Source organism: Melanostigma gelatinosum (genome assembly GCF_949748355.1).
Source record: "Melanostigma gelatinosum genome assembly, chromosome: 8".
Lineage (NCBI taxonomy): Eukaryota > Metazoa > Chordata > Actinopteri > Perciformes > Zoarcidae > Melanostigma > Melanostigma gelatinosum.
The window spans coordinates 14,052,622-14,079,522 of NC_136641.1; the positions used below are offsets into that span (position 1 = coordinate 14,052,622).

Genomic DNA, 26,901 nt, shown 5'->3' on the forward strand with positions numbered 1-26,901 from the left:
ATGTTGTAATTGGCAGGTTAGATATGACTTCCCTCTTCAATCTTTTACCAACATGAATATTCACCAACACGTTTGACAGCCGTGTTCAGACTAATAGGAAGTTGCTGGGCCATTGGAGGTGTATGGTACACACGGTGATGTCTGTGTATCACTGTGCTATGCAATGTGAATAAATGTGAAATGTGAATAATCTCATATGCGGACTGTTTGCTTCTGCAAAAGAAAAAAATGCATAACTTTTCAGTCAATAACAGTGAATCGATGTGGAAAGACAAGTAAGCGCCTAACATCTGAGGATTTAAAAAATAAATACTGACCCTGAGAAGAACACCTTCAGGATTTCCTTTAATAGTTGCTTTTCCAGTGGCTGACTCAAAACAAAATTATTGTCAATTCTGGCAGCATACGGACTGCTGACTGACTGCTGACAGTGTTCTTAAAGCTGAGATGTTACAAGACTGTGAAACAGCCAGTGGCATCTTCCTCCTCTGTTCGCATATTCATGTGCAAGAGTTGATTCATGTCTGACACAACTGAACACACACAATGCTGCAGGTGAAACCCGAGGTTTAATGCCACCTTCAATGATATTTTGAATTATCGAAACAGAGAAATTTTATATCCACTTTCTACAGAAATTTACATTTTTTAAAACATTTTCCATAACAATGGCTTGTCTCACTATAAATGTTAGACCTGTGAATTAAACGTCATTGGCTTATTTCCTCGGCTCCAATCTAAAATAGCTTCTTCACATGAGCTCACCTATGCCACACCAACTCCCCGTTGGTGGCTGGCTAAATGTGACAGCTAGGTCACCACACATTACTTATAGCTCAGGTCAGATGGACTGCCGTGGAAGAACTTTGTTTTGAAATCTATCCACTCTTTGTTCTAATAGCCAAGAGACATGTAATACGTTCTATTTCAAGCATCTTATAAAACAAGGTTACTGTTCACAGAAACAACAAACAAAGCCTCATTAGAGGAAATACATTTTTAGCCTCAAACTGTCCTAAATTCTATTTCCGTAAGTACATTCTGGCTTCAGTCTGCAACTGGGAACAGTCAGCGCGGAACAGTCAGAGCTTTGTCTGAGATTATGTCTTTGTACAATTTAAGCAGTGGAAGCTTTGTTCTTTGCTGTAATGTCTTTACAATTTTAAAGTTGAAGTTTTTCTCTGCGATCACAATACAGAGAGATGATATTCAACATGAGATGAAACAAAAGTCATATTTTCCATATGAAAAAGAACTTTCATAGTAACATCCAGAGATGTATAGCTGCATTCAGAATAAGAGGGACACTACTGTCCTGCTGGACCCAGCAGCATAAAGACAGACGTTCACAGATGTACTTTTGTTATATCACAACGGCTGAAAAGTCACTAACAACAAGTCCAGATAACTAATGTGGATATAGGTATTTCCTGTTTCTGTTGCTGCTGTTTACATTCCTCATGATGCAAATTAAAAAAAATGTACTACAGGACTGTACTACTGTTCTTGTTTTGTATTCATGTATTCATGACACAAGCTGTTGTTCAGTTATCTCATTTACTTTCCATTGATTCTGTCCCGCTATGAGCATAATAATTGCATCATGTCCAATTATTTATGGTCAAGCACACTCAATAATATTACGATACTATATTACAGTAAATTATATTCTTTATGGAAACAGTTGTTGACTGTGTCAGAGAGGTGTTAACTCAATGACTACATGGCTGTTCGGATACATTGCAATACGGTGAACAGATGTTTCTATTTTGTTTCTGTTCAGTCTCTGTATCTTAACAGCTACAGGACAGTTCCACTGTGCTTTATGTGTGTTTTATTTGTTTACTTCACCGTTTTTTTTATTTTATTTAGTTTATTTTATTATAGTCTCTGGACTTGTTTTTGCTTGATTTTATTAATTGTGGTGCTGAATTGTTTTTGTTCCCATGTAAAACATCGTAGCATGATTCTAAAAAGGTGCTTTATGAATTAAATGTATCATTATATTTACACTTTCTACCACTTCAATTCATTCTTTCAACATGGACAAAGCTTTTTTTACAGTGAGGTGTAACCAATATTATATCCTATAGGAGCCACCACCGAAGCTTTAGACTTCTAAACTTCTTCACTTACATTTGTTGAGGTAAATGTATTTTGTGGAATTCTACCTCGAGTCATGATGCTGCATGATATTTCTTTCTTTTTTCTCTTTTTTTTTGGTATCCAGGTCTTTTGGAACCATATTTCTGACAAACAGAGAAAAATAAAGATGATATCCGCTTTATAGATGCCCATTCATCTCATGGGAAGCATATGAACACACTGGGTTATATATTGTCTTCATACTTTGTTGTCATCATTCATATATTCAATGTGACATTGCACACCGAGTGCCCTTTAAGGAGGAATGAGATTTTCTTGGCTGAATTCATGTTGTATGGTTTACAGACAAATGAGGACACAGATTAAAACACACAGCTGTCACGATGCTGAGATCCAGACAATAAAGCTAACTTTTAAAACGTGCCAAATAAAGAAATGTGAATCAGGCGTGTTTTCATCAACTGGTTGAGTGTATAAACAAGGCTACGTCGTAGTTTGGTGAGAAGTTGACGCTAAAGGCCAAGGTTTAATTGTTTTTTCATGTCAGCTACCATTTGCCATGTTTCATGTTGCCCAGTGACGAAGACAAGCATTCGAGCACTATGGCATTTTCCGAGAAGAAATTATTATTAGGCAAAGGCGTTTCCATAATTCATTTAGCGCAACTCTTTTTCATAGCAGTTTTAGAAAACAACTTTGGGAAGCAGTAACAAATTGTGTTGTCCTGCCAATAGAGATGTCGGGTAAGAAAAGCTTGCATGCGTCACCCTGGAGGGAAACAATATGTTATGTCATTGAATTTGGAGGACTTGTTGGACACATGCAGCAGCCAGAGCAGAGCAGAATTACGGGTAAATGCCTCTGGGCCAGATTCAGGTCAATCTGCATACAATACGTTGTGTGCAACACTCCACACAAAAGCCAAACAGAGTTTAACATTCAACCCCTTTTAAACCCGGTAGTGAGTAGCTGTGGATTCATTTCTGGTAACCTGCATTGACCAATTCACATCAAGGGTAAAAAGCTATTTTTATTAGGTTGTTGCGTCAGTGAGAAAGACTCACCTGCCACTCACATTATTTTACATATGCATTCCTAATGAAGCACAGCAGTGCAGAGTTTGTTTTTAATATCCACTTCATAGCTCATCTCAGAGTCTAATGCGCTTCTGTCTAACAGACGTTTGACTTCGATACCCAAAGGTCAAATTTAGTTAATTAGACATTGCACCGCAGAGCACTTGAGGGAACAGCTGATCTAAAATCAAACCAGCAGCACTTGACAGGACCACTCCTGGTTGAACCACAGACTAAGAGACCGGAGAGAGCACACATAAACGCTCTTGTCTAAAGTAAGCAACTCCACGGGCCAAACCTGCTGAATTATAGATGACCTAGACAACTGAAAGTGTAAGTTCTCTTAATGACAAACATTTTAAGCAATACAGAGATGGGAAAAGGGAGAGGGAGAGAGCGGGGGGGAGAGAGAGAGAGAGAGAGAGAGAGAGAGAGAGAGAGAGAGAGAAAATGAAGCTCTGCATCTCAGTGGAGAGCAGTGGGTTCGGAATTAATATTGTATCCTTCTCTCGCTCTCTCCACTCGCTCTCGTTCTCTGCCTTTTGCTTTTCAAAGCCTCAATCTCAGCCTCCCGCTCCCACCGAGACCAATCACAGGTCGCACCTGCCTTCAAGTCACAGCTAGTTGAATTTAAGATGGAGCACGGTAGAGACTTCTCTTCTCTTCACTCCTCTCTTCATCTCTTTTTATCACACTATGGGATTCTCAATCCTCTTTATTTTTTGGTTCTTATTCTCTCTGCAGTAACTTCTTTTCGTGTTTCACCTGTGTGATGTTCCTGCTCCAGATCTCCACTTCACTGAGCCTTCTTTTTTCGTGTGCTCTTATCTTTGAATTTCTCCACGAGTACCACATAGTAATACTAGTATTAGTTCTCCACCTCCCACACAAGCCACCCACAGGTACACATTTTTAAACTCTTGTAATCCTGTGTTTTATATGTCACCAGCTGCTGCCACGCAGTGTAAGTAATACGCTCACGCTGGCACGAGGGCGTTGTCAATTAGAAGAAGGATGTGCTGTAAAACTCTGGGGTGCTCACAGCAAGAGGCTAAGCACCATCTCAATCAGAATATAATCAGTGATCACACTTAGCTGAACCACGCATCTGACAGTGAAGCCCCGACATGCTATCGGAGAAATGTCAATTTAATGGTGATGGTGGAATTTATTCTCCACAACTTTAGAGATTTTTCCCCCCCATTTCAAATTTGCCAAATTATATTGTGTGCTATAAGGCTGTGTGTGTGTGTAAGATTATGTGTGTTTTATTAATTTCCCCTGAGCCAATATTTGCCCATCATGTCATGTTACCTGCTCATAGCCGTTAGAGAGCTAACATCATCAACCCTGACATGATGCTTTTCCTGTCTCGGCTCCGGAGTCACCTGGCTTGTCTGACTAACCGGGAGGAACCTTGTGTTACAAAACCATTGCTCTCTCCAGAGAGGGAGGGAGACATCTCAGGGCTGACTGAGAGCATGTCATCACCTCTTTCTGCAGCTCTTTTCAGCTGCGCGGGTTATCCACTGGTGGATGAGGTGACCAGCAGTTGCAGAGAAGGTTTGAAAGGTTTCTGTACTTAAAAAGGACGTGAACTGAATAAGAAATGTGCTGCAGGAGGAGCAAAGTCAGCAAAGTAAGAAGTGGTTAAAGCGTGATGTCAAATGATGTCGCTTCTTATACAATAGTAGTTGCTTTTACAAAATCTAACACTGCTGCAACACATGCTGCATAGCTACAAACAGGAACTGTCTATACTATAAATAAAATGCATACGTACAGCGAGCGCTCATGATCACATGAATTATGAATGGCCACTCACGCTGCTCTCGAAATAGTCAACATGGCAGCCTGGCATGACATTCGGAGGATACAGAATAGTGGATTGCATCTCTCATTGCTGCAATCAATAGCTGGCAGATCATCGTCTTTTCAGTCTAACAAGCTGACGCACTAAAATAAATAAAAAGGATATTCAAGCTTACAGAGACCTTCGGACTTAGTGAAACTGTCAACAACAGTGGTAAAAATGTAAGTTTCTTAATGTCTGTGAGAGAAAAGAAAGTAATAGTGATGAAAGGAAAACACAAAGGAAAAGAAAAGACCGTAGTTAGGTTTTTGCAGACACGTGTTTCTGCTATCTCGCTGCTCCTCTCTAGCTTTTACTAAATGAGAAAAACTGGCCTCAAGGAAAACATTAACGCAAAGGCAGATTTTTGATGAAGTATGATCGCAGTCGTCCCTTGTGGGCTCGCTCTTCTGTGACATTAATTGCGAAATGGCTCCTTATTACTGAGTCAAATGGTGTGAGGTTATGAGAATGTGGGGAGTTTTGTCGGAAAGAGATCACGTTGGTGAAGATCTGCTCCACAATTGTTGACTTTGCATGATAATCTTCCTAAAACGCTCATCTTCTATTACTCATGTTCGCCTACAACTTTCGACTTCTGTCTGTCTGCATATTAACTGACTCAGTGAATGTCAAACAATCCAGCGACTGTCTTGAACACAGAGATAAGGTTAACAGCCTTTTAAAAGTGCTGAGGTGCTGAGTTTTCCAGCAATCATTTCCCCTTCAGTCTTTCCCTCTCTGTTCAGCTGGCTTATCTTTTCTGCCAGTATACGATCGACTGATCATTTGTAAAGAATATCAGCGGCATGGGTTGTCTCATTGATGTCAGTAATTCATCCAAGTAAACAAAATGATGACAAAGGCTCTCAGTTATGTCTAATGGGTATAGCAGCATCGTACCACTTGTTGGTTGCCTGATTAAAATATCGAGTAAATTAGTTTTAACAAGGAACAAACACTGAGCTGTTGCATTTAAAATGGGCTTCAGTTTCCCACTTGTATTGATTTTTCTGGCTGCAATCAATACAAACGTTCACGGTCTTTTTTTGCCTTGATGACACCGGATAGGGAAACAGATGTTGTAAATGTAGAGTTGGAAGGTTTGGCTTGCCTAAAATTGATGTACCTGAGAGGAAAATTGCAATGAAGTAAAAGTCAAATTATCTACAGACTCCCAAGTCCTTGATCCTGAGCCATTATCAGCTCTGCAGGAAAGGTCGCGGCACAGATTTAGCCTTTTACTGTCTGAGCTCTGGACATTCCGTCCATGCAGTCGCAGCCTGAGAAGATACTAAAAATATCTAGGGCAAACGTCTGAATCCTGTTTTAAGATAATTCACTCCAACAGAGTTCGAGGCGCACAGCACTCTGCCAACTGGGCCTCATAAAACTATAATGAGAACGCTGCTGTCTGCTGGAAATGAGATAGACGCAGAAAACGCAGATACATTGGCAGCAGTTCCAGATTGGCTGCTTATTTCACAGTTTGAAAAATTCAGCAGACTAGAAAATATGATCGTTTGTCTCTCTGGCTTGTCTCTCTGTCTCTCTGGCTCGATGTCTACAAAACAAAAATGATTCACTAAGAACTGAGCGGTTTCTTCTGCTGACACTGAACGCCACAGCATGGTGATGATAGCAGAAGTTGGGTGCACGGGTCTGTCATATTTGACAAGAGCAAAAATCAAAGCAGCAAATTACTTTATCATGACCTGAGTATTTGGGGTTAGCTTTTTAAAACCTCAAGAGAAAGTGATCCGCTGGCTCCAATGAAGTGAGCTCCAGAGCTGTACTCCTGTAATCTAGCTCTTCTCTGCTGCAGTGAATGGCAAACATCTTTTGTTAACACTTTGAGCCCTGTGTAAGAAGGTATTCATATTTCACTCGCTGACAGAGCGTGTTTATCTAAAGGGTCAGCTGACACAGCAGATGGAGAGAGATAAATGTGGATCCAAATATTTTCGATCTTAGGGGAGAAGAATATGGAAATCTGCTTCCTTCCTTGTGCAGCAAGACACAAATAATTAAATTGCTCCTACTCTGTAAACTAGAATCTGGACGCTACTGTGTCTGAGCAGAGCGCGAGTATTTCACAACAATGATTCCTGCTCCGTTGAATTGAATAATTAGGGCTCTATAATCAATATTTTTAAACTGATATGACAATACATGACTACTTGTATGTAAAAGCAGTCCCTCGTAGAGACAAACCCTCAGAAAGTCATCACCTGATCTCTGCAGTTCCCCTTAGCAGCTGAAGAGCCAGATATCTAGACATGAATATCTAGTTGGTGTTAACAAAAAACACGGCTACAAAGAACTTACATTCATCAGGTGCACACAGACAGGACTCCAAATGAATGAGGATGTTTCCGTTTGTCTGTTAGATGTGTAAATAAGGAGCTAATCTGATGATTAGTGCATTAATTAATGGTTTGCAATTAGGTGTACATAGCGATATACCAGTGTTGACAATAACGGTGATGTTTAAAAATGAAATATTGATTTATCTAAGTATCTTATCTTAGTATTTATCTAAAGCATGTATCACCCTGTTACAAAACTAAGTGCAATATTCTCCCTTAAACTTAATGACTTCAGTAGTTAATTGAAACCTCTACATACTATATATAATCTTTGATTTGCCATTTTTAAACCACGAGAAAGAAAACCATGTCAAAACGTTGGGTTCTTAACCCAATCAAAAGATGTATTGGGGCTACTGTACAAGTGTGTGAGGCCTCATCTTTTACTTATCTTCTTGCTGAGTTTATCTTTTGTGATCTGCTGTCATGCGATCACATCGCTGAACGCCGCACTGCCTCAGTGGATTGTTGGCTTCAGTTGAGTCTTTGAAGTCTGTTAACCAGACAAGAGGTAATGAAGACAAATGAAGACTTGCTGTTTAGCCTCATTATCGGAAACCTCTCTTCTGAATAAATGTGCAGCTTTGTGCATTTAGACTTCAGAGGGAACATCTGGCATGTTGTTATTCATCCAAGCTACATCAGTTTACGTCACGGTTGAGTCACATTCAATGACATAGACTCAATTACAGGCTTATTCGATAAACAGTGTAACGCAATAAAAAACTATTAAACACAACAAAAAAAAACGTGTGTTTGTAATATTCAGCTTTTTTGACAACACGTCAGAGAAGAGTTGATTCCCCATGGTGTTGCATTGCATCATATTTAAAGATATTTTAGTTTATATTGGGGTTGACGAGGGTCACAGAGCAGCAGACGGGCGTTGCAAACTAGCTTAGCCTATAAAGGCTGTATGTGGCATTGGTCAATGCCAATAACAATTAAATAAATTGGAAAAACCTTTCAATACAGTGCAGTCCAGAACAACACCACTAACTACAGTGTCAGATGAATACCTCACTATATGACCTTTAAAACTGTTGTATCAGCTGTCTCAGTCAGCCGTGGAGCCCTAACATGTGCACTGATTCACCTCCGTTTACAGTGGCTGTAATTGATGCTGAGCAGGCCATCCATGAGCATTACATATTGGCATCTGGCTGGGAAGAGGAAGAGGGAGAGAGGGGAGATAAAAGAGCATTTTTCATTCACTCCCCTCTCTGCGGTGGAAGCTCTCTCAGATGTTTACCTGAGCATTTTTCGCCTGTGTGCACATCTGGCTTTTTCAAAATCCATACGCATTTTGTCAACTACGGGCACTTCACTTTGAGTTTGATCATCATTTTAAATAGATCTAAAAGAGGATGAAAACAAACGAAAGTCAACAGATTATATTTTCATGCAGCACTTAAGATTTGCCTGATTAGACTCTTGGAGCCCGTTGGAGAGATGCAGTATAATGCTTTGCTTGTGTTTTAGTCTTGTCAATTAGTGCTACCGCTATCATGATGAGATTCAAATGTATTGTGTATATCAGGATGCTGGAATATTGAAATTCAAACTGTGATTTTAGAACCAGGAAAACTGTGAAGCCCGATGAAAAAGGTTGCGGTTGGAAAAGACAACACAGGCATCAGAAAAAAGGAGAGCATGAAAACAGGCATCTTGGGGGGGAAAGACAGTGAGATGCCATAAAAGTGTCTTTAATGTCAGCCCAACTGGAGCTGCATGAATAATTTCAACTATTTTGTGAATAATCCACAGTTTTCAAAACTACAGTATAACAAAAAGTGGGTTAGCCAGAAAGCATCATCCTGTTATTTGGACTATGTTTGTGCTGAAAACCATGCTTCATCACTTGCTTTAGTTTGCCTTCAGCCATCTCATCACCAAAAAAACAGCCACTTATCCGCTAAGAAACCGCAGCACGAACAACAACTGCCCACATTTACACTGAAGACTCTATTCTTACAGTTTCAAATCTATTGTAACAGAGATGGAGTACATGAAACCATGCTCTCACTGAAACCATGTGTTCTCTTTCTCTCCCTTTCTGTGCAAGTATACTCAGCAGCCTAATCCTGCTGGGGGTAGAAGAGTCAAACTGCTATCAAAGTGAGTGGTACTGACCTCATATTTGATATTTACTGACGTATAGTGATTGAAAACCCTGCAGACAAAAGGGCATGCTGAACACTGTCAGGACATTTGGAATAACCGGCTGTGAATCTCCACAGCCTAAAAGGCCTGCAGACAAATTAAACATCCTGTGACCTCACTACTCATTGTTGCTGTAAAGTGTCATTCATTATATATTGTTCTTATACAGTAAATTAATAATCGAGAGACCGGGCATTGATTGTCTTGCAATCCTAAGAGAATACAGCTACCTTTTAATTTACTGCAAATGAATTTGTAGTAGCAGGTTCATGGGAGCATCAGCTACAATAGTGGTATTTGCCACATTGTTTTTGTAATGAGGCAGCCGTGTATGTGGGCCTCATTAGCACCAGGGTAAAGTATTATTCTGACGGCCTTACCAGCAAGACTGTAATAGCCCGAAACAAGGTTATCCCCATTACCAACAGCTACTCAGGGCCAGCCCCTTCAAGGTTGCCATCAGCAACGAACCAACAAAACACACCAAACCTCCACATTCACCCACAACAACAAAACATTTCTCATCACTACTCCCATCGGGCAATAGTACAGGGAACGTGTGAATCAAGAAGGGAAACAGCCACAGTGGAGTTTTCTTGCAGTCTCATGAGTGTTGTAACAGTGTTGGGGGAAACAATCGAACAGTTCTTCTGTAGTATCTGTAGATCCTGTTGCATAAGTGTGTTAAGCGCTCTATGAATAAATTGTATTATTATTATATTATTATTATGCACATGGGGAGCACTTTGCTAAATCATGAGCAAACGTGCACATTGACACACCGAAGTACATTGCCACCATGTGAGTGCAGTTTCTCTGGGGCCTCAACGATCAATTATTCATCACGTCTTTACAGTTACAGTTTCATGTACAGGGTACTACTGGTGTCTGTTAAGAGTTAAAGCAAAATTAAATAATAAATTGAAATTACATAAACTCTGAACATTGGTCCTTCAAATTCACTTAGACACTGATGTTTTTTGACAACCTCACAGGACGATTGGCCATAGTATAGCCTTTTATTTCGTCTATGTTCACCCATGTTGTACTTTCACTCGAGCATGCAGCCAGCAGACATTTTTCACGACTGAATAAGAGTCTCTCTCTCTTTCAGGCGAATGATGCTTTTACTGCCGAATTTCATTTTGCCAAGCATCATATAATCTCTGGGCCGTCTCAGTGATGCACCTACAATATTAGTTCTTTGTTCCTAAAAAGCCTCTTTGTGCTTTGCATCTATGAGACAGTCTAGATGTAAAACCCCTTCTATGAAATCCTGTCCTGATCTACACGAGAAGAGTAATGGAGGGATGTCAACAGAACTGACTTGACAGCGATTGCAAATCTTACATCACAGCAGCAAATCAGTCGTGCAAAACGTGCCACATGCACAGACTGAAGCAATGTATAAATCGGATCACTGGATGACAACGTTTCTCCTCGCTCATGTGGAAAAACAAATGATACACTGGATGTCCTTGTTGTTGTCGACAATACATTTGTGAGGAGTTGTCAGCTTGTTGTCATGTGAGGGACATCAACAAGAGCTCTCTTTAACACACACTTCTGTCTACTTTAGAAAAACTGCAAACAATCTTAGGACTAGCTAAAATCCTCTTTTTCAGCATGAAAGCTTCTACCCATTGCTCAGGGCAGGTTATTAGTTATGCCTGTGCCAGAGAGAAATGGATTATACACACACAGCATTACACAAATTCAGTCCAGCACAAGAAACATATTTGCAGTTTCAGTGCAGTAAACATTGCCTGAATCACCTTCAAACACCCCCACGGTTCACAACTCTGAGAATTTAGATCATAGCACATCAAAATTATTTGTGTATTTTTTAACATTTATAAACAATCTATAAAATAAAAAGGTTTTTCATGTTTATTGAGCAATTTTCAGACTCTTTCTTTCACGTAAGGCTGAGGATATGGTTATGATTTTGCCCACGCCTGCTTCCTACCGAGAGAAATTCAAAAATAAAGACAATTCGAGAGTCATCTACCCCTCAGTATGTAGCGCCGGCCTGCTGACAGCAAGCTACATGCACATTATGCATAATGCAGCCCTTAAAACTGCACTCTTCGCTGGTCGGTGGGGATCCTCAGCAGGCTGACTGTGTGCCGCACCACCCAGCCCACTGCTAAAAGTCTAATGAACTGAGCTAATCAAATCAGATGAGTGGGGGAATCAACTGCTCTCATACCCCACACTATAGTGTGGGCACGTTATGGCATGAAGCCTGGCCACAAATAGCAGCTCCTCCACCTCTGTTACAGCAGTAACACCTTGAAAAGAAGGCAATCACAAAGTCTGTAAAGAGGTTCAGACAGCAGTCCTGCTGCTGTGCTGGGAGTGTGTGTGGCAGAGTGTCAAAATGACAAACTGCAAGAGCACAAAAAGATACCTCCTGAAAACCCTATTGAGGATGACAGAGTGGAAGAGGATGAAGTTAAGAACATGTAACAAAGACAGAGACTGGCGGAACAAGGGAGTGATGGAGAGATAAACAGATAAAGACATGAAATAAGTGAATGTGTCTGCCAAAGTGAGAATGTGTGTACTCACCAGCTCATTCTGGCCGGCAACTTGCTCTTGGCACCCAAGAGACATCTTCTCACACATGTCCATAAATTTCTCCACAGCAGTTTGTGTATAGCGCCACTGCAGCATCCCTGGAGGGGTTGTAAGAAATAAAGCTGCTACTGCTTTTCACTGTACACATTTGTTGGCTCAGACAAATGGGAATAGCTCACATTGCTCATCATTCACGTGGGATCAATAACTAGTGATGGAAGAGATTAGAGAATCCACAGAATCTCGCATGGGACAATTTTTGGATTTAGGGGACAATTTGGTCACCAAAATGTATTTAGTCTTCAATACAACTATGTCACAGAGTTGTATACCCAAAGTACTTATAACTAGTTTTAGTAATGTAGAAAAAAAGAATGAGCGAAGTCACAGTGATATACGGACGTCAATAAAAGCATATATGGAGGATTCAAAGCACTGCTCTTGATACCGGCAGTGGCAGATCACACACTGTGCAGCCATCTGGCTTCGCAGCACCACTGCTGCTGTCTGACAGCACTTTTGTTTTTCTCTGCATAACAAGATGACAGAAAAGACAAGTCATCCTCCTGACCTCAGCAAGCTTTGCCTTGACGAATGTAAACAGTGACGCTGTTTTTATTCTGTGCGTTATTAATATCATTGTGGAGAATAAAGTACTGCGCCTTGTTTATTTGTATAAAAATATTAGGACTGAGATTTTAAGTCTTAATGAAGATGCTCAATCATTTGTGGAAGTGTTCAAATGTTTCTGACTGATAATAAAATACCGTTTGTATGGTCACATATTGTTTTCCTGGGTGCAGTATTCATCTTGAAATCCTTTAGATAGTGGAGTCTATATTAGGACTATTTTCCATATGATCATAATTTTACTCAAACTGCAGCACTGCTATTCACTGTAGCTGTTTTTTTACTGTATGTGCCAGGTATGACTGTACTCATTAGTCACATGCCAAAGGCAAAATATGTGTGTGAGGATAGAGGTATAGGGTCCAATTACTAAAAAGAAAGCATAAAGGAAATAATTTACAAATACGGCGAATGGTAAAGAATTAACGAAAGTATCTTACATTTAGGGTAACATTGTAATCACTTGCTGACTTGTGTCTTGACTGTATAAAGTTGCCTCACACCGTGTGCAATAATCTAAAGGGCATCCAGCTGTTTAACGTATCACAAAGTATAAGCTGTGAAAGTAACAGGGGCCCTCTGACTGTGCTCGAGCCACTCCTGTTCAGTCACCATTTCATCGCATTGGGTTTCTACAGTGTGTGTGTGTGTGTGTGTGTGTGTGTGTGTGTGTGTGTGTGCGTGTGTGCGTGTGCGTGTGTGTTGGGAAGATAGATAATTAACTGTAAGGCAGAGCATGATTAATGTGCCTCTGGATACAAGGAGAGGACATACGCTGTGTGAGGGGAATGTGAATAAGCAGCAAGGTATAATCCTGAAAAGTGAGTAGTGTGCAAACGTACGGGTAGGGAGGGCTACAATGGATTGCTGTCACCATAGCGACGCTCCCATTTTATAAAACCATCATGCCAGATGAGCCAGCAAAGGTTTTAGAGAGGACGCAATCCATCATCCAGTATCACATTTTATTCATTGTACTGCTTCTTGTTTATGTTCTGTAATAGAATAAAATAAGCTTGCATATAGAGTGAGAAAGATTCAAGACATGTTTTTAGGTCATTGTGTGGATAAAAAAATCATGGTGTAGCATTAAAAGCATAGGCCATTGTTTTCTGAATATTAATCAAAGTATAAATCAAAATGAACATGAATGAATATGTAGCTTTTATATTTATTATATCATTTATATCCTTTCTAAATCTCTCATAATGTAAGCAGCTTACAAATAAATGTATTACCGAGAAATATTCTATTTCACACAAAGAAATCGAATCAAAACCGTTTCCTCTCTCTTGGCGACATCTTCTGGAGAGTAAACCACAATTCAAGCAATTTGAGGGAGATGTTTGACATTAATTAATTAACCACCTCTTTGCAGATCAATAAATTGCTTCGGGAGTGTTTGTCTTGGTGGTATTGTGGATTATTAGTTCTGACGATTGGCTTTTACTAATTTAAGAAAAAGGACAAATAGAGAGTTTTACTGTTATCTAAAAAAGCTTCAAAAACTGAAAATATGTTGAAATTAGAAACCAGATAGATTAAGATGCATTCTGTGGTTGTCCATGTCTTGTGTGTTTAATTTTGTTTCCATTCATGCAGCATTTGTTTACATTACTCATTTCTTGTGAAGATATTTTTGAGTTTGCTGTTTTTAACGCCCTTGGGGATTAGAAAATGAAACTAAAGGTAATGAATATATGGCAAACCATTTCCAACAGAAAATAATTATGAAAGATGATGTTAGAAAAAAAAACAAATATACGTTATGTCCCAATTATAAGTGAAATGGTCTATCAAACATTTTAATTCTAATTTGACTTAAAACTCAATCAGTAAATCACATAAATATGATTTACAGTGAGTTATATTTTTTTAAATAATGCCAAAATGTATATTTCTAATTTACTATCATCGTCATCATCTAATTGTGTGTTGTTTTCATCGCAGAACAGGCTCGCTACCTGTCCATGGGACCCTCCATGGTACAACCTCCAGGTGGCAGTATGATACAACAACCTGAACGACAGCTACAGTACAACACCGTAGAAGAAGAAGAAAGGGACGCGGCGCATACATCACACATGTATGAAGGGGCGTTGATTGTTAACTTAAAAACAGAAATGGCGGGGTGCATAAACGGCTGTAAACACTGTGACTGAACATGTAACGACGGCCAGCTGCTTGTGATGTCGAAGGTTGGACAAGAGATTTCATAATCGCACAATAACGAAACAATTGTTTAATGCTAACTGCTGCTAGCCACATTGTTTTTAGCACGTCCGTAGTTCACTATAGTGTCTTATTTTTATAATAATAGATAATAAACAGTTGTCAGCTCACCTGTTTCTGGTTGTAGGACATCCAGTGGAACCTCAGACAATGTCAGGCAACGGAAAAGTCATCCCCAACACCCCGCTGGCCGTGGACTTCTGGCACGTGCGGAAGTGTCCGGGCACACGGCTGTTTTTCTTGTCCCACATGCACAGCGACCACACGGTGGGTTTGTCCTCCACCTGGAGCAACCGGCCCATCTACTGCTCACCAACCACCGCTGCTCTGCTCAGACTCAAACTGCAGGTGAGGGAAACACAGGCGTGTGTACTGTGACTCAAATTAAAGTACCACCCAGGTAAAATGTCACGTTATTTCATAACAGTTCAGTGTGCTGTAGCTAACTGGAGGGACTGTTTAATGCGGATGGGCTCCGTGCAGGCTCATTGGAGCAACTGGTCACGGGTCTGTGTGCTTTACATTAGTAAAACAATGACTTCTGACTGTTTTTGCAGTCAGATTTGGTTTAAATTGTGCTCATATCTATTTTGCAGTGCTAAAATATTAACTGAAGTCAACATTCACTTAACTGTCCTTGTTTAATATAATAATAATTTTCAGCAAACAAAATTAATGGATGATCCTCTTTTAAAATTTACTTTGTCAACATATTTGTCATGTTAAACATTATTCCAAGCCCTTGTTATGTGTTGCATGTATTTCAGAAGAAGATTGGCATCATAGGGTTGCCGCGGTTAAGAACAACAGTAGATGTAAAGCTGTAGTTCTTCTGCTGATCATTTCTATTTTTTGATCAGGTGAAAGAACAGTGGATCCATCCACTAGAGCTAGATGAGCCTTACCTGTTTCCACTGGATGACATCGGCAAGGAGAGGCTGGCAGTCACACTGATGGACGCCAACCATTGTCCGGGGGCTGTCATGTTTCTCTTCGAAGGCTACTTTGGCTCTATACTTTACACTGGTCAGTGTCTGAATGCATGGGCAACACATTTCATCTGATACTTCTAGGATGTAGAATGAAAATTGTAACGCTATTTTCTTTTCTTTTTTTCTTCAGTATTTTGATTTTGCTTTCCAACATCGTCATTGGTATCATATGACATACAAATATGTGCAGGTACTTTATCAATTACGGAATCAAGTAACCGTAAGCATTGACACATTATTCATTTCAGGTGACTTCAGATATACTCCCTCCATGTTGCGTGAGCCGTGCCTGAGGACCAACACCACTATAGACGTCCTGTACCTAGACAACACCAACTGTGATCCCAACCGCACCCTCCCCTCCAGACAGCGAGCCACTCAACAAATCAAAGAGATCATCCGCAGACACCCCAACCACAGTGTTGTCATAGGTAATTTTATTTAGCCCTTTCTAAACATGCCTTCTATACTTTCTCCTCATCTCAACAGGATGAACATACAGGTTCTCAAAAAGTTATATACCGTCAGCTCTCTTAACATCTTTGACTTTATTTGAAACAGTTCTTTTTTTCCATCATTGTGACTATGTGTGCTGTCTTTGACACATCTTTCTATTGCCACACCCCTGTACATGTTTAAAAAAGTGATTTTAATCGAGGTTCAAATCAAGCTAACAGCCTGAAAAGTATCTTGGTTTGCCAGTTCGCAAAAAGATGCACTCTCTTTTTTTTGTGACATTGCTGTTGCTCCGCACGCTCAGCTGAGACAGACCCTCATGCTCTCTTGCGCTGCCTTGCAGGTCTCTACGCACTTGGAAAGGAGTCCCTGCTGTTGGAGCTGGCGATGGAGTTTAAGACCTGGATCGAGGTGAGCTTTGAGAGGATGGAGACCCTCAAAGCGCTGGAGCTGCCTGACGTCTTCACCACTGACCCAGGAGCCGGTCGTATCCGAGCCGTGCAACAGTCAGAGATTTGCTCTGCCACTTTAAACCAGTGGAACAAAGAACAACCCACTTTGGCCATCATTCCCACCAGCAGGCCCCTGGTCTCTTTTCACCCCAACGTCCATGTGGTGCCGTACTCCGACCACTCCTCTTACCAAGAGCTGGAGGATTTTGTCTCCGCACTTAAACCTACCTCCCTTGTACCCATTGTAGGAAACCATCTACCCGGAAGTTTCTTTGCCTTACTGCCCACCAAAAGGCGCCATGAAATCCTGGTGCCTGAGTCCGTCCGACACTACATGTTGAGACAGCCCGAGAGCCAACTCGGCTCCTCTGCATACACCAGCCTTCGCCGCAGACATTGCCAACCTCTTGTTCCCAAAGGGGTGGTATTTGAGTCTCCTGATAGGGGATCCAAGAAGCCATGTGAAGAAGCCTGGGAGGAGGCAGAGCAGGATGCTTCTGAGGATGAGATGGACACAGAAAATGGTGAAAAGCTTGTTGACCTGAGCAAGGACCTCACCCCGAACAAAAACAGAAGACGGACTGGAGATTTGTGGAGCCTCAATATCGTCCAAACAGTGTCTGAAGATATGGTGATGGCTGAGTCGGTGCCGCTCAGTCAACTCAGCCAGAGCAACTTTGCTCCAGTGGAGATCCGGACCAACACCAAGGCCTGCTTGAAGTCTGTCAGGAGGACAAGAGGGCCTTTTGAAACCAATGCCAAAATAATAAACTGCATAGTTTCAAATGAAAATGACAGCAGCCAGCGTAGCAGACATGGTAATGTTCACAACAACCACACATTGTCAGGGAGTGACAGTATGAGTCAGCACAGTGGACATGGAATTGATCAGGACAGTGACATAATGTCAAATGACCAACTGAACAACATCGTGACAACATTGCAGAGCAGCCTCGATAACGATTCCTGGTCTTCATCCAGCTCGGAGACTGAGCTGAAGCAGGAGTATATAGAGCAGCTTGAAAGCAGTATTTTAGAGGCTCTCGTCTTCACTGAGGAGGACATGAAGGTGTGTGGCCTCCTGCAGCAGAGCTTTGTGCAACAGTTTTCTCTCTCTCCTCTCTGTGATGAACAAGAAGATGACATCCAGACAAATAGTGTGACCTGACATTCAAGTTTTTTGAAATAATCTAATTAAAAAACGAATTACTTTTGTTGTAATGGAAGGAACAAACCGGTATATGCGGTCGGGGCTGATGCACAGATTACAGTCGTCTGTAATGTCACATTTCCACAATGATAGACAAGTAAGCTCGTTACTCTTGTTTTGTTTTTCTGCCTCGAGAACCACCGGTTTTGTAAAAGCGGTTGCTTTTCCGTTCTTTGTTTTGAGCAGTTGACAATAAGAGTCTTATGTTAGATCTGCATTTTTCACCTTCATTCGTGTATTTCCACTGTGTTTGAATAATGGACTTTTGTGAAATCTCCAAGACTGGTGTTGTTGGAGTTGTTGTGTTTTTGTTGAGAATCAAGGTGTTAAAGATAAATGGTGATTTTGGTATCATCTGTATTTTTACTTGTACTTTATAATGAAAAATGTTTGAGAAGATACTGTTGAAAATAAAGTGTGTTCCCTGTATATCCTTAAGCAGCTGTGGCAGTGTTCTTTCTTTGTTAGTCAACTACTGCAGATGGATCAGTGTGCAAACATGTTTTATGTTGCTGCTCATCATATTCATTAACGATCCAAGTGGAATTGTCAAGAGGCCAAAATCACTTCTCTTAAAAACATGCATGTGTATTGAAAAGCATGATTGCTTCAGATTATATTATTCTTACAACAGGTTATTGTGCATTTCAAAGTTGTTTTTGTCCCCATGACCACCTTTTAAAAGTAGCTGCTCTTATCCGTTTTGAGTAGACATGACATAAACCAGCTGCGTGCTGGTCGGCTGCCCTCTGTGCGTATTTAACAACTCGCTGTGATAGTTTTAATCCCAAATCTTACCTGTTGGACTACAGTGCTTTACAACTCTGCGTTCAAATGATTTGACACGGTTTATATTTGTCAGTTGTCAGAACATTGGGCATTTCCAACATGGCAAATGATGTCTACCAGTCATCCCCTGTACTTCATACACCCTTTTGAACATGTTATCTTAGACATGACCTTCCTCAACGTGTTTGATTTACTTAGATAACAGATACAATATGCAACAAGGGGATCTATGAATTAACATAGGTTGGTCTCCAGCTCTGTGACAACAAGCTGCAGCAGCGAATAAAGGTAATCTGGACTAATCATTTTGGTCACGACTGAGTCTCTGTGAATCTTTCTGTTAATCGCTATAACATGAGGCACACTGTTGCACAGGGTCACGTGTTCCTACGTTAAGTTTATGTTGAGCTGATCCAACACCGTCCTGCAGCCATAAATCTACTCAGCAATATGCATCACAACATTATAAATTTCATCAAGAACATGTTGCATATAAGATCACGGAGAAATGCTACTCCCACATAAAACAATTTTTAGAAAAATTTTAGAAATCAACCCAGAAAGTGTTTGACTGTTCAATAAAACATATTTTGGTAGATGCTGAGGAAGAATTACCTTATTTTCTAAGACTGATAGCGCCATCTTGTGGTTTAATTAATCCAGGCAGTTAAAAAAGTAGATTACTTGATTTCCATAGTAATTATTTTTCCGGGTGTTGGCTCAAGTGAAGTCAGAGTTAGATCTTCATAAAGGAACAAAAACATGTCTTTTCAGTTATTAATCATGAGTATGTGAAACAGGAGTTATTCGCCAAATACATTTAAAAATCACAATTAGATGGGGCATATGAAATAACAACCTGGAATATAAAATAGGAAAGCGTATGTATGGGCCTCTGCTGACTGGATTCAAGAGTCCTGCTTTGAAGTGGCTGGGTAAGATTTGCATGACATTCCCACTGTTGATAGAACCAACAACCAAGAACCAGAACCAAATATGCAGAACAAACTGTCATTTATTTGATCACACTTAAATAAAAACCACAACTATTAAAATATGCAGAACAAACAATGTAATTAATTTGATTATAACTATTTACATACTACTAATTCAGGTCAAGTGGAATAAACAATTAAAAAAAAAATACACAAGAGGAATTCAATTTGTCCAAAAACAATTCTAAATCAGAATCAGAATCAGCTTTGGTAATATCCGATACCAGTGACTCGAATTGAGCATACACATCTTAAGCAATAACATTCACCAGCATCACATCTCTGTCACTCAGGGCAGACTGAGGGCCATTGTCTCACAGATGTAATTGCGCCCGCCGACACAGACAATATCGTCCCAAGTGTTCATCCAGTCCTCTGCTTCGATGTCTGCCGGCGGGACAATGGCCACACAGTCCTGCCCTGCATGTTCGATGTCCCAGGAGGCCATGGCATTGTTTGGCTCCCCGGGCATCCAGTAAATTAAATCCATGTCCATTTTTTGTCCAGTCACCCAACGGTGGAGGCCCTCCTTCACAAAGTCTTGCAAGCCTATCCATGCTGAATGGAAGCCCTGCGGGTGCGTCTGTTTAAACTGATACGTCAGGTTTGTTAAAAAGGCCTGGTCCTCTGCATTCCTGACGGTGGCCAGGTCACCCCCCATGTCCAGGCAGTACAGTCGTGCAGTTTCCCACTTCTGTTGTTCCTTGGACAAGAAGAAACAGCGCGAGGCGTGTTCAATCCAGCCTGGAATACAGCGGGAGCACTGCAGGGACTCATTGCTGCAGAAGCTCCACAGGAACGACAGTCTGCTGGAGGACAGGATCGAGAGCTGTTGTCGATTCTCTGCCTCCAGCTGAGCGGATATTTGCTGCTCGTTGTTTAACCGCAGGTGCAACTGTTGGTTTTCTGCAGACGCCAGGGCGATGATCTGCATGGATCGATTCTGAAGCAGGTTCAGTTTTCTGTTATCCTCCCCCACAAGGTGACAGCTTTCAAGGGTTGCATTCAGAAAGGCGTTCAGCTCGTCGTTCGTCACCTGCAACTGTGCCTTTTCTTGCAATGTGTCCTCCAACAGCAGGCTCAGCTGTGTAGTTTCAGCAGACAACAAGGTAAAGTTGTACCAGGTTGCGTTTAACTCCAGTTTGCCAGCCTCAACTTCAAGGGTGACATTTTGACAAGTGGAATTCAGCAGTTGCTTCAGCCGATCATTTTTCATTTGCAACTGCTTGGTAGTTTTTGCCATATTCTGTAACTGCACTGTCAGGCGTTGCTGTGTAGTTATGTGGACCAAGACGTCAGCGGCCACAACACAAAGCATCACCACCCAAACCCCAATTGAAACGGCTTTCCAACTCAATCTTGGCCTCTGCACCAAGCTGTTTTGAGTCTCTCCTCCGTCTATTTCCACTTCCACTTCTGTAGGAATTGTTGCTGGTTCCTCACCAGGACTTTCACCGTTAATACTAAGAGCAAAAAACAAAAGGTATCAAGAGATGTCACTGAAAACAAGATGCTCTAAAACCACACACCCATGTAACCACATAGCCTACCAATTAACGCTACGTAAATAAATACCAGATTGGACTTTATGCATGATTTCCTTTTCTGTACTTTTACTCCAGCTCCTAGTTCAATATTATCACCCAATATTCGCACCAAGACTATCTTGTCCTATCATTAAATGCAAAAATACATATTAATTGTACCGATATTTAAAAAAAAAAAAACTTAAAACAGACCAAAACAAGTGTTAGAACTTATTTAATTACCTCTGGTTCAATTCAATATCCTCAGGGTCAGCCATGTCTTCTCTGTTTAAGCAGCTTTTCTTCTGAATTATCTGTTTTTAATCCACCAGTAGCTCCAGCCAAGAAATTAACAAACCAATGGCAATCCAAACATTATTTTTCAAATTGTATTTTCGACCCCGAGTTGCCAAAACAACTTTAGATGCGCTGGAATCACGTTGTGCTATCGCGAGATGTAGGTATTCTCCAAGGTGCGTTTAATTGAATGAATGGAACGTATGTTGTAGCCCCTTCACGCGACACACAAATATAGGATGTGAATGTTTTAATTAGAACATAATATGTACTAGAGTAGTAACTCTACTTCAACTGTAGTATTCTACATTTTCTGGTATATTGTATATACTTGTCTGTATTTCTTAGCCACCTTGCTAGCAGTAAATGAGCAGTGGTGGGAATACCTAGCCTAGCTAACGATGAGGCTAACTGTTTGAGGTAACTAGTAGTGATGGCGAGATGAAGCCTCATGAGGCCTCGCAACACTTCAGCCAATTGGTTCGAGAAAGGGTTCATTACTCGATGCTTCATGTGCACACGATACCACCTACTGGCCAAGTGTATAATCACAGGCAGCTGTATCTGAACCACATAATGTGATGCATTGAATTGCATTGAATGTCTGTTATGGCTGTTGGGAATGACGGAATTACAAAAATGTATGACCAAATCATTTCTGTACATAAATTATGACATATGTGCATAATAAAATATTTTTTTAATGTGTTCTGTGTGTGTACATTTTCCCAAAATGGTAGTATCATATGATATGGCAGGTTGTGTAATGATGTTATTATGTCACTTTAGGAAAATGGCATGTGCTTAAGCAGGCAGAGGACAGTGAAAGTGCTTGTGGAACTAGGAAGAGGGGACTGAATATGCTTGTGTAACTTGGACAGTGATGTACAGGACACGGGACATTTTATTAATTTTTATTCAGAAATAACAGTTTCTCAACAGTGTTTGGTTTTAAACGATTCCTTTTTTTTGACACAACCTCTCCGGCCTTTGAAAACACCCTTTCACAGGGTACAGAAGATGCTAGCGTGCACAAAAACGCAAACACAAATGCCCTGAATCCAACATCATCCACAATACTGAAGGGCTGTGTGTTCTTCACTATCATGGAGACGAGGGCTTCATCCAGCTCTTCTTTTCTGGTGGCTGGTTAAAAGAGAATAAATACAGTGTCTGTTACCTGTCTTTATTTGCACAATAAACAAAAGTGAACAGGGAAAAATTGTGATGGTGCATTTGTAATATTGTAATGACTTACCATGGCTGGGTGACGCTCCAGTTTCCGCACGGTAATGCCTTAGCATGGATGAGGTGTTGTTATTGTACCCCAACTCCTTGGAGCACAATAAACACCTCACCTTTGAATAAAAGAAGAAACTGTGAAAAATACAGTTCTTGATAAGCAAACCTAATGTGTCTGAAATAGAGTTAGCTTTAGCTTACCTTATTAGGAGTTATCAAATCAAAGTGTTCCCACACAGGGGAAATCCTCCTCTTCCTAGCTGGCTCCATCACCTATCCTTCTCTCCTCACTCTCCTAACTCTCCAAACTATCTCTCTCTCTCTAAACTCTCCAAACTATATAAACGCTATCCAAACTATCTCTCTCTCTCCAAACTATCCAAACTCTCAACTGACCGCAACTCTCCACCAACAACCCACATTTTGAATGGAGCCTGAGTGGTTTATATTGCTGTCGAACCTCCCGGCAAACTCTGAACCACTTCCCGAAGCAGTCACGTGGTACAGCCGGGCAGCGAGGCTTCGGACGTCATCATTTTTGGCTCCTCCCCTACATGAAGCAAGCCTCGATACGCGCTTCAAGGAAACGCCCCCCCCATTACTCGACACACGCTTCGAAGCGTCGGCACATCTCGTAACATCACTAGTAACTAGTTACTTCTACGCTACTTTGCTTTGGTAACGTTACTTCTCCGACATGCAGTGATGTTTGTTTTACCGTTTACGTGACAGCTACTTGTCACTTGTACAGATTAAGATTATACATAAACATTGACGTTAACACGTGGCTACTCACTGGTTGTTGATTTAAATTGTGAGGAACGTTACTATTACCAGTGTGACTTAAGAACTTTTAAAATAATAGTAGCTCTGTACCTTGCTTTATCTTAGTGACATTTGGTGCGCGTGTCTTCACAAGTTTTCACACGCGAATGTAAAAAAACGATTAAATCAATCAGCTCTCGCTCTTCTGTTGGACTCTACAGGAAATAGACTCCTCCAAAATAAGACACCAAGTTACACCTTTACGTCTCAGCTACACGTGTAAATACAATTTAAACACAATAAAAAGTATATTGTTAACTATAATCTACAAATCATCTGACTGATATGCAGTTTGCATCCCTCAAGCCTCCACGATGAAATAGTTTAGTCCTTTTTGATCCAACACACACCGTCCTGCAGCCATACAGTCTACTCACTACAGCAATGTGTACTAATAAGCAGCTGGAATGAGTCGTTAGCTGAAAAATACAATGTCCCACTGTTTTAGGAATTGATTTATCCTTGTTAGCCTTAAAAGAAAGTGAAACAAACTAGAAATACATGACCCATTTTTAAAGATTGTCATTGTCAGCAGGAACCAAAGGGCTTGAGGAGGAGCACCTGACAGGACCCAGGACCTCTGAGTTTGTAAGTTGAAAAAAAAACACTCAAACTAAACGTCACACTGACTTTTCGTTACTCGGCTGGCTTATTTTTGTTTTCTGTTCTGAAATCAGTCACTTGTCATTTATATTTACCTATAAAGGGACATCTGCTACCGTTGTTACTTCATAATGATCGTTTAAAAGGTTTTGTTTGAATTTTGTTTGTCATTTTAGACTGGCAGTTAATTTTGATCTCGTTTTATGTTAATGTGATACAGATGTTGTGGCTCATAAAAAATGCTATTTTATTGAAAAGAACATGGGAGCTTTTTTGTATTCGCAGGAGACAAAATTATGAAAACTAGTTTTAGCGGTGTCTATTTTAAGCATACCAGGAAAAGTGCAGGAGTATTTAATAAAGTTACTTCTGGCTGTATTTGGGGACCTGTCGGTGTTAATAGTTCTACTCGTGTTTTCCCTTTAATAAGAACAAATGTGCTGTGAGAAAGGTCTCTACTTTTACAAGGATGCAGAAATGATGAATCGGTGCTAGCAGCTCAGATTGCTGTTGTATCCACAATCACAGTAAAGAGTGCTCCCTGGGTTATTATTTCATATTGAGTATTTTGTGTCCGATCATGTGACATCGTCCCTCTCTTTGCAGAAGCTGTACTCTCTCTCTCTCTCTCTCTCTATCTCTCTCTCGCTCTCTCTCTCTCTCAGGAGTCTGGCAGATCCGCGGCCAAATACTTTGTCAACAGCAATCCCAAGTTCTTCATCAAAGACTTTGCTGAGCCACATATACCAGCAAGAAACACACATGTTATACAGCAAGTGAATATGTAGAGAGGGCTGGATAGTATATAGTCACAGGTGTGAGTAATTAAAGGGATTGAAATTAAAGGGATTGAAATCAAACATCAGCAGTCACACAGCAGGATAAAAAAAACAAGGTGTGTGTGTGTGTGTGTGTGTGTGTGTGTGTGTGTGTGTGTGTGTGTGTGTGTGTGTGTGTGTGTGTGTGTGTGTGTGTGTGTGTCGTGGAACAGTCAGAGATTTGCTCTGCCACTTTAAACCAGTGGAACAAAGAACAACCGACTTTGGCCATCATTCCCACCAGCAGGTCCCTGGTCTCTTTTCACCCCAACGTCCATGTGGTGCCGTACTCCGACCACTCCTCTTACCAAGAGCTGGGGGACGCAAAGAAGCCTGGGAGGCAGAATGCCTGGAGCAGGATGCTTCTGAGGAAGAGATGGACACAGAAAGTGGTGAAAATGACTCCGACTGCATCCTTGTTGAACTTAACAAGGACCTCACCCCTAACAAAAACAGCACTGCACAGCTTCAAATGAACAGCAGCCAGCGTAGCAGACATGGTAATGTTCACAACAACCACACATTGTCAGGGAGTGATAGTATGAGTCAGCACAGTGGACATGGAATTGATCAGGACAGTGACATAATGTCAAATGACCAACTGAACAACATCGTGACAACATTGCAGAGCAGCCTCGATAACGATTCCTGGTCTTCATCCAGCTCGGAGACTGAGCTGAAGCAGGAGTATATAGAGCAGCTTGAAAGCAGTATTTTAGAGGCTCTCGTCTTCACTGAGGAGGACATGAAGGTGTGTGGCCTCCTGCAGCAGAGCTTTGTGCAACAGTTTTCTCTCTCTCCTCTCTGTGATGCACAAGAGGATGACATCCAGACAAATAGTGTGACCTGACATTCAAGTTTTTTGAAATAATCTAATTAAAAAACGAATTACTTTTGTTGTAATGGAAGGAACGAACCGGTATATGCGGTCGGGGCTGATGCACCGCTTACAGTAGTCTAATGGATGTTTGTGAAGTCACATTTCCACAATGATGGACAAGTAAGCTCGTTACTCTTGTTTTGTTTTTCTACCCCGAGAACCACCTGTTTTGTAAAACAGGTGGTTTGTGTTATGTGGTCACATAACACAATGCAACATTTTCTGTAAATGTATTATGCGTATTCATAGGAGACTTGTGCTTTATGTGATAAATTACTGCATTTATGTTGATCTCATATTTATGAGCCTAGCAGCATTTTGTTTTAAAAAAGTAAAATGTTCCTCTTCAGAAAGAGTAATTTCTTGTGAAGTCAAGGAAAGTTGGAAGTGTAATATTCATGTCGAAAACCGCCTCCTTATATGTGGACTTTCTCCTCAATAAATTGCCCTTTTATTTGCAAATGAATGATGTCTCTTTTTGAAAATCATTTTTTAAGCCCGATAAGTTAAGAAGTCCACACAGAGATGTTTGTCAGCATCTACTGTGAGCTCAGGATTCACAGCTGCTTCCTGTTGCAATGCTGCCATTCCTCCTTAAGATGGCAGTAGTTTATTAAGAAAAGTTCAGCAGATGCTTTTACTTTGTCTTGCTTCTCATTTAATTAGGTTTCTGCAGTATGTCTGATTCCTGCAGCAACATTGTTTTGTATTTGGTCGGGAAAAGCACGCTGAGCAGTAATGACTCTGCTCTCAAAAGAATCCCATTGTGTCTCCATTGTTTTTATAAAGATAATAAAAATCTATA

At 40.8% G+C, this 26,901-nt stretch overlaps 1 protein-coding gene across 1 annotated transcript; it reads left to right on the forward strand.

Annotated features, from left to right (window-relative positions):
* The first annotated feature begins 14,839 nt into the window (after positions 1-14,839).
* Positions 14,840-18,541, forward strand: dclre1b (DNA cross-link repair 1B). Its single transcript, XM_079274172.1, has 5 exons — positions 14,840-14,977; positions 15,139-15,359; positions 15,872-16,037; positions 16,252-16,434; positions 16,803-18,541. Exons 2-5 carry the CDS (start codon positions 15,162-15,164, stop codon positions 18,077-18,079), a joined length of 1,824 nt encoding a protein of 607 aa, XP_079130298.1. The 5' UTR covers positions 14,840-14,977; positions 15,139-15,161; the 3' UTR covers positions 18,080-18,541.
* The last annotated feature ends 8,360 nt before the right edge of the window (positions 18,542-26,901 follow it).

Excerpts from the sequence above, each read along its gene's own strand:
- dclre1b (XM_079274172.1), top strand. The coding sequence starts at position 15,162 with ATGTCAGGCAACGGAAAAGTCATCCCCAACACCCCGCTGGCCGTGGAC. Across the intron at positions 15,360-15,871 it reads TGCTCAGACTCAAACTGCAG|GTGAAAGAACAGTGGATCCA; the intron begins GTGAGGGAAACA and ends TTTTTTGATCAG. Across the intron at positions 16,038-16,251 it reads TGGCTCTATACTTTACACTG|GTGACTTCAGATATACTCCC; the intron begins GTCAGTGTCTGA and ends TATTCATTTCAG.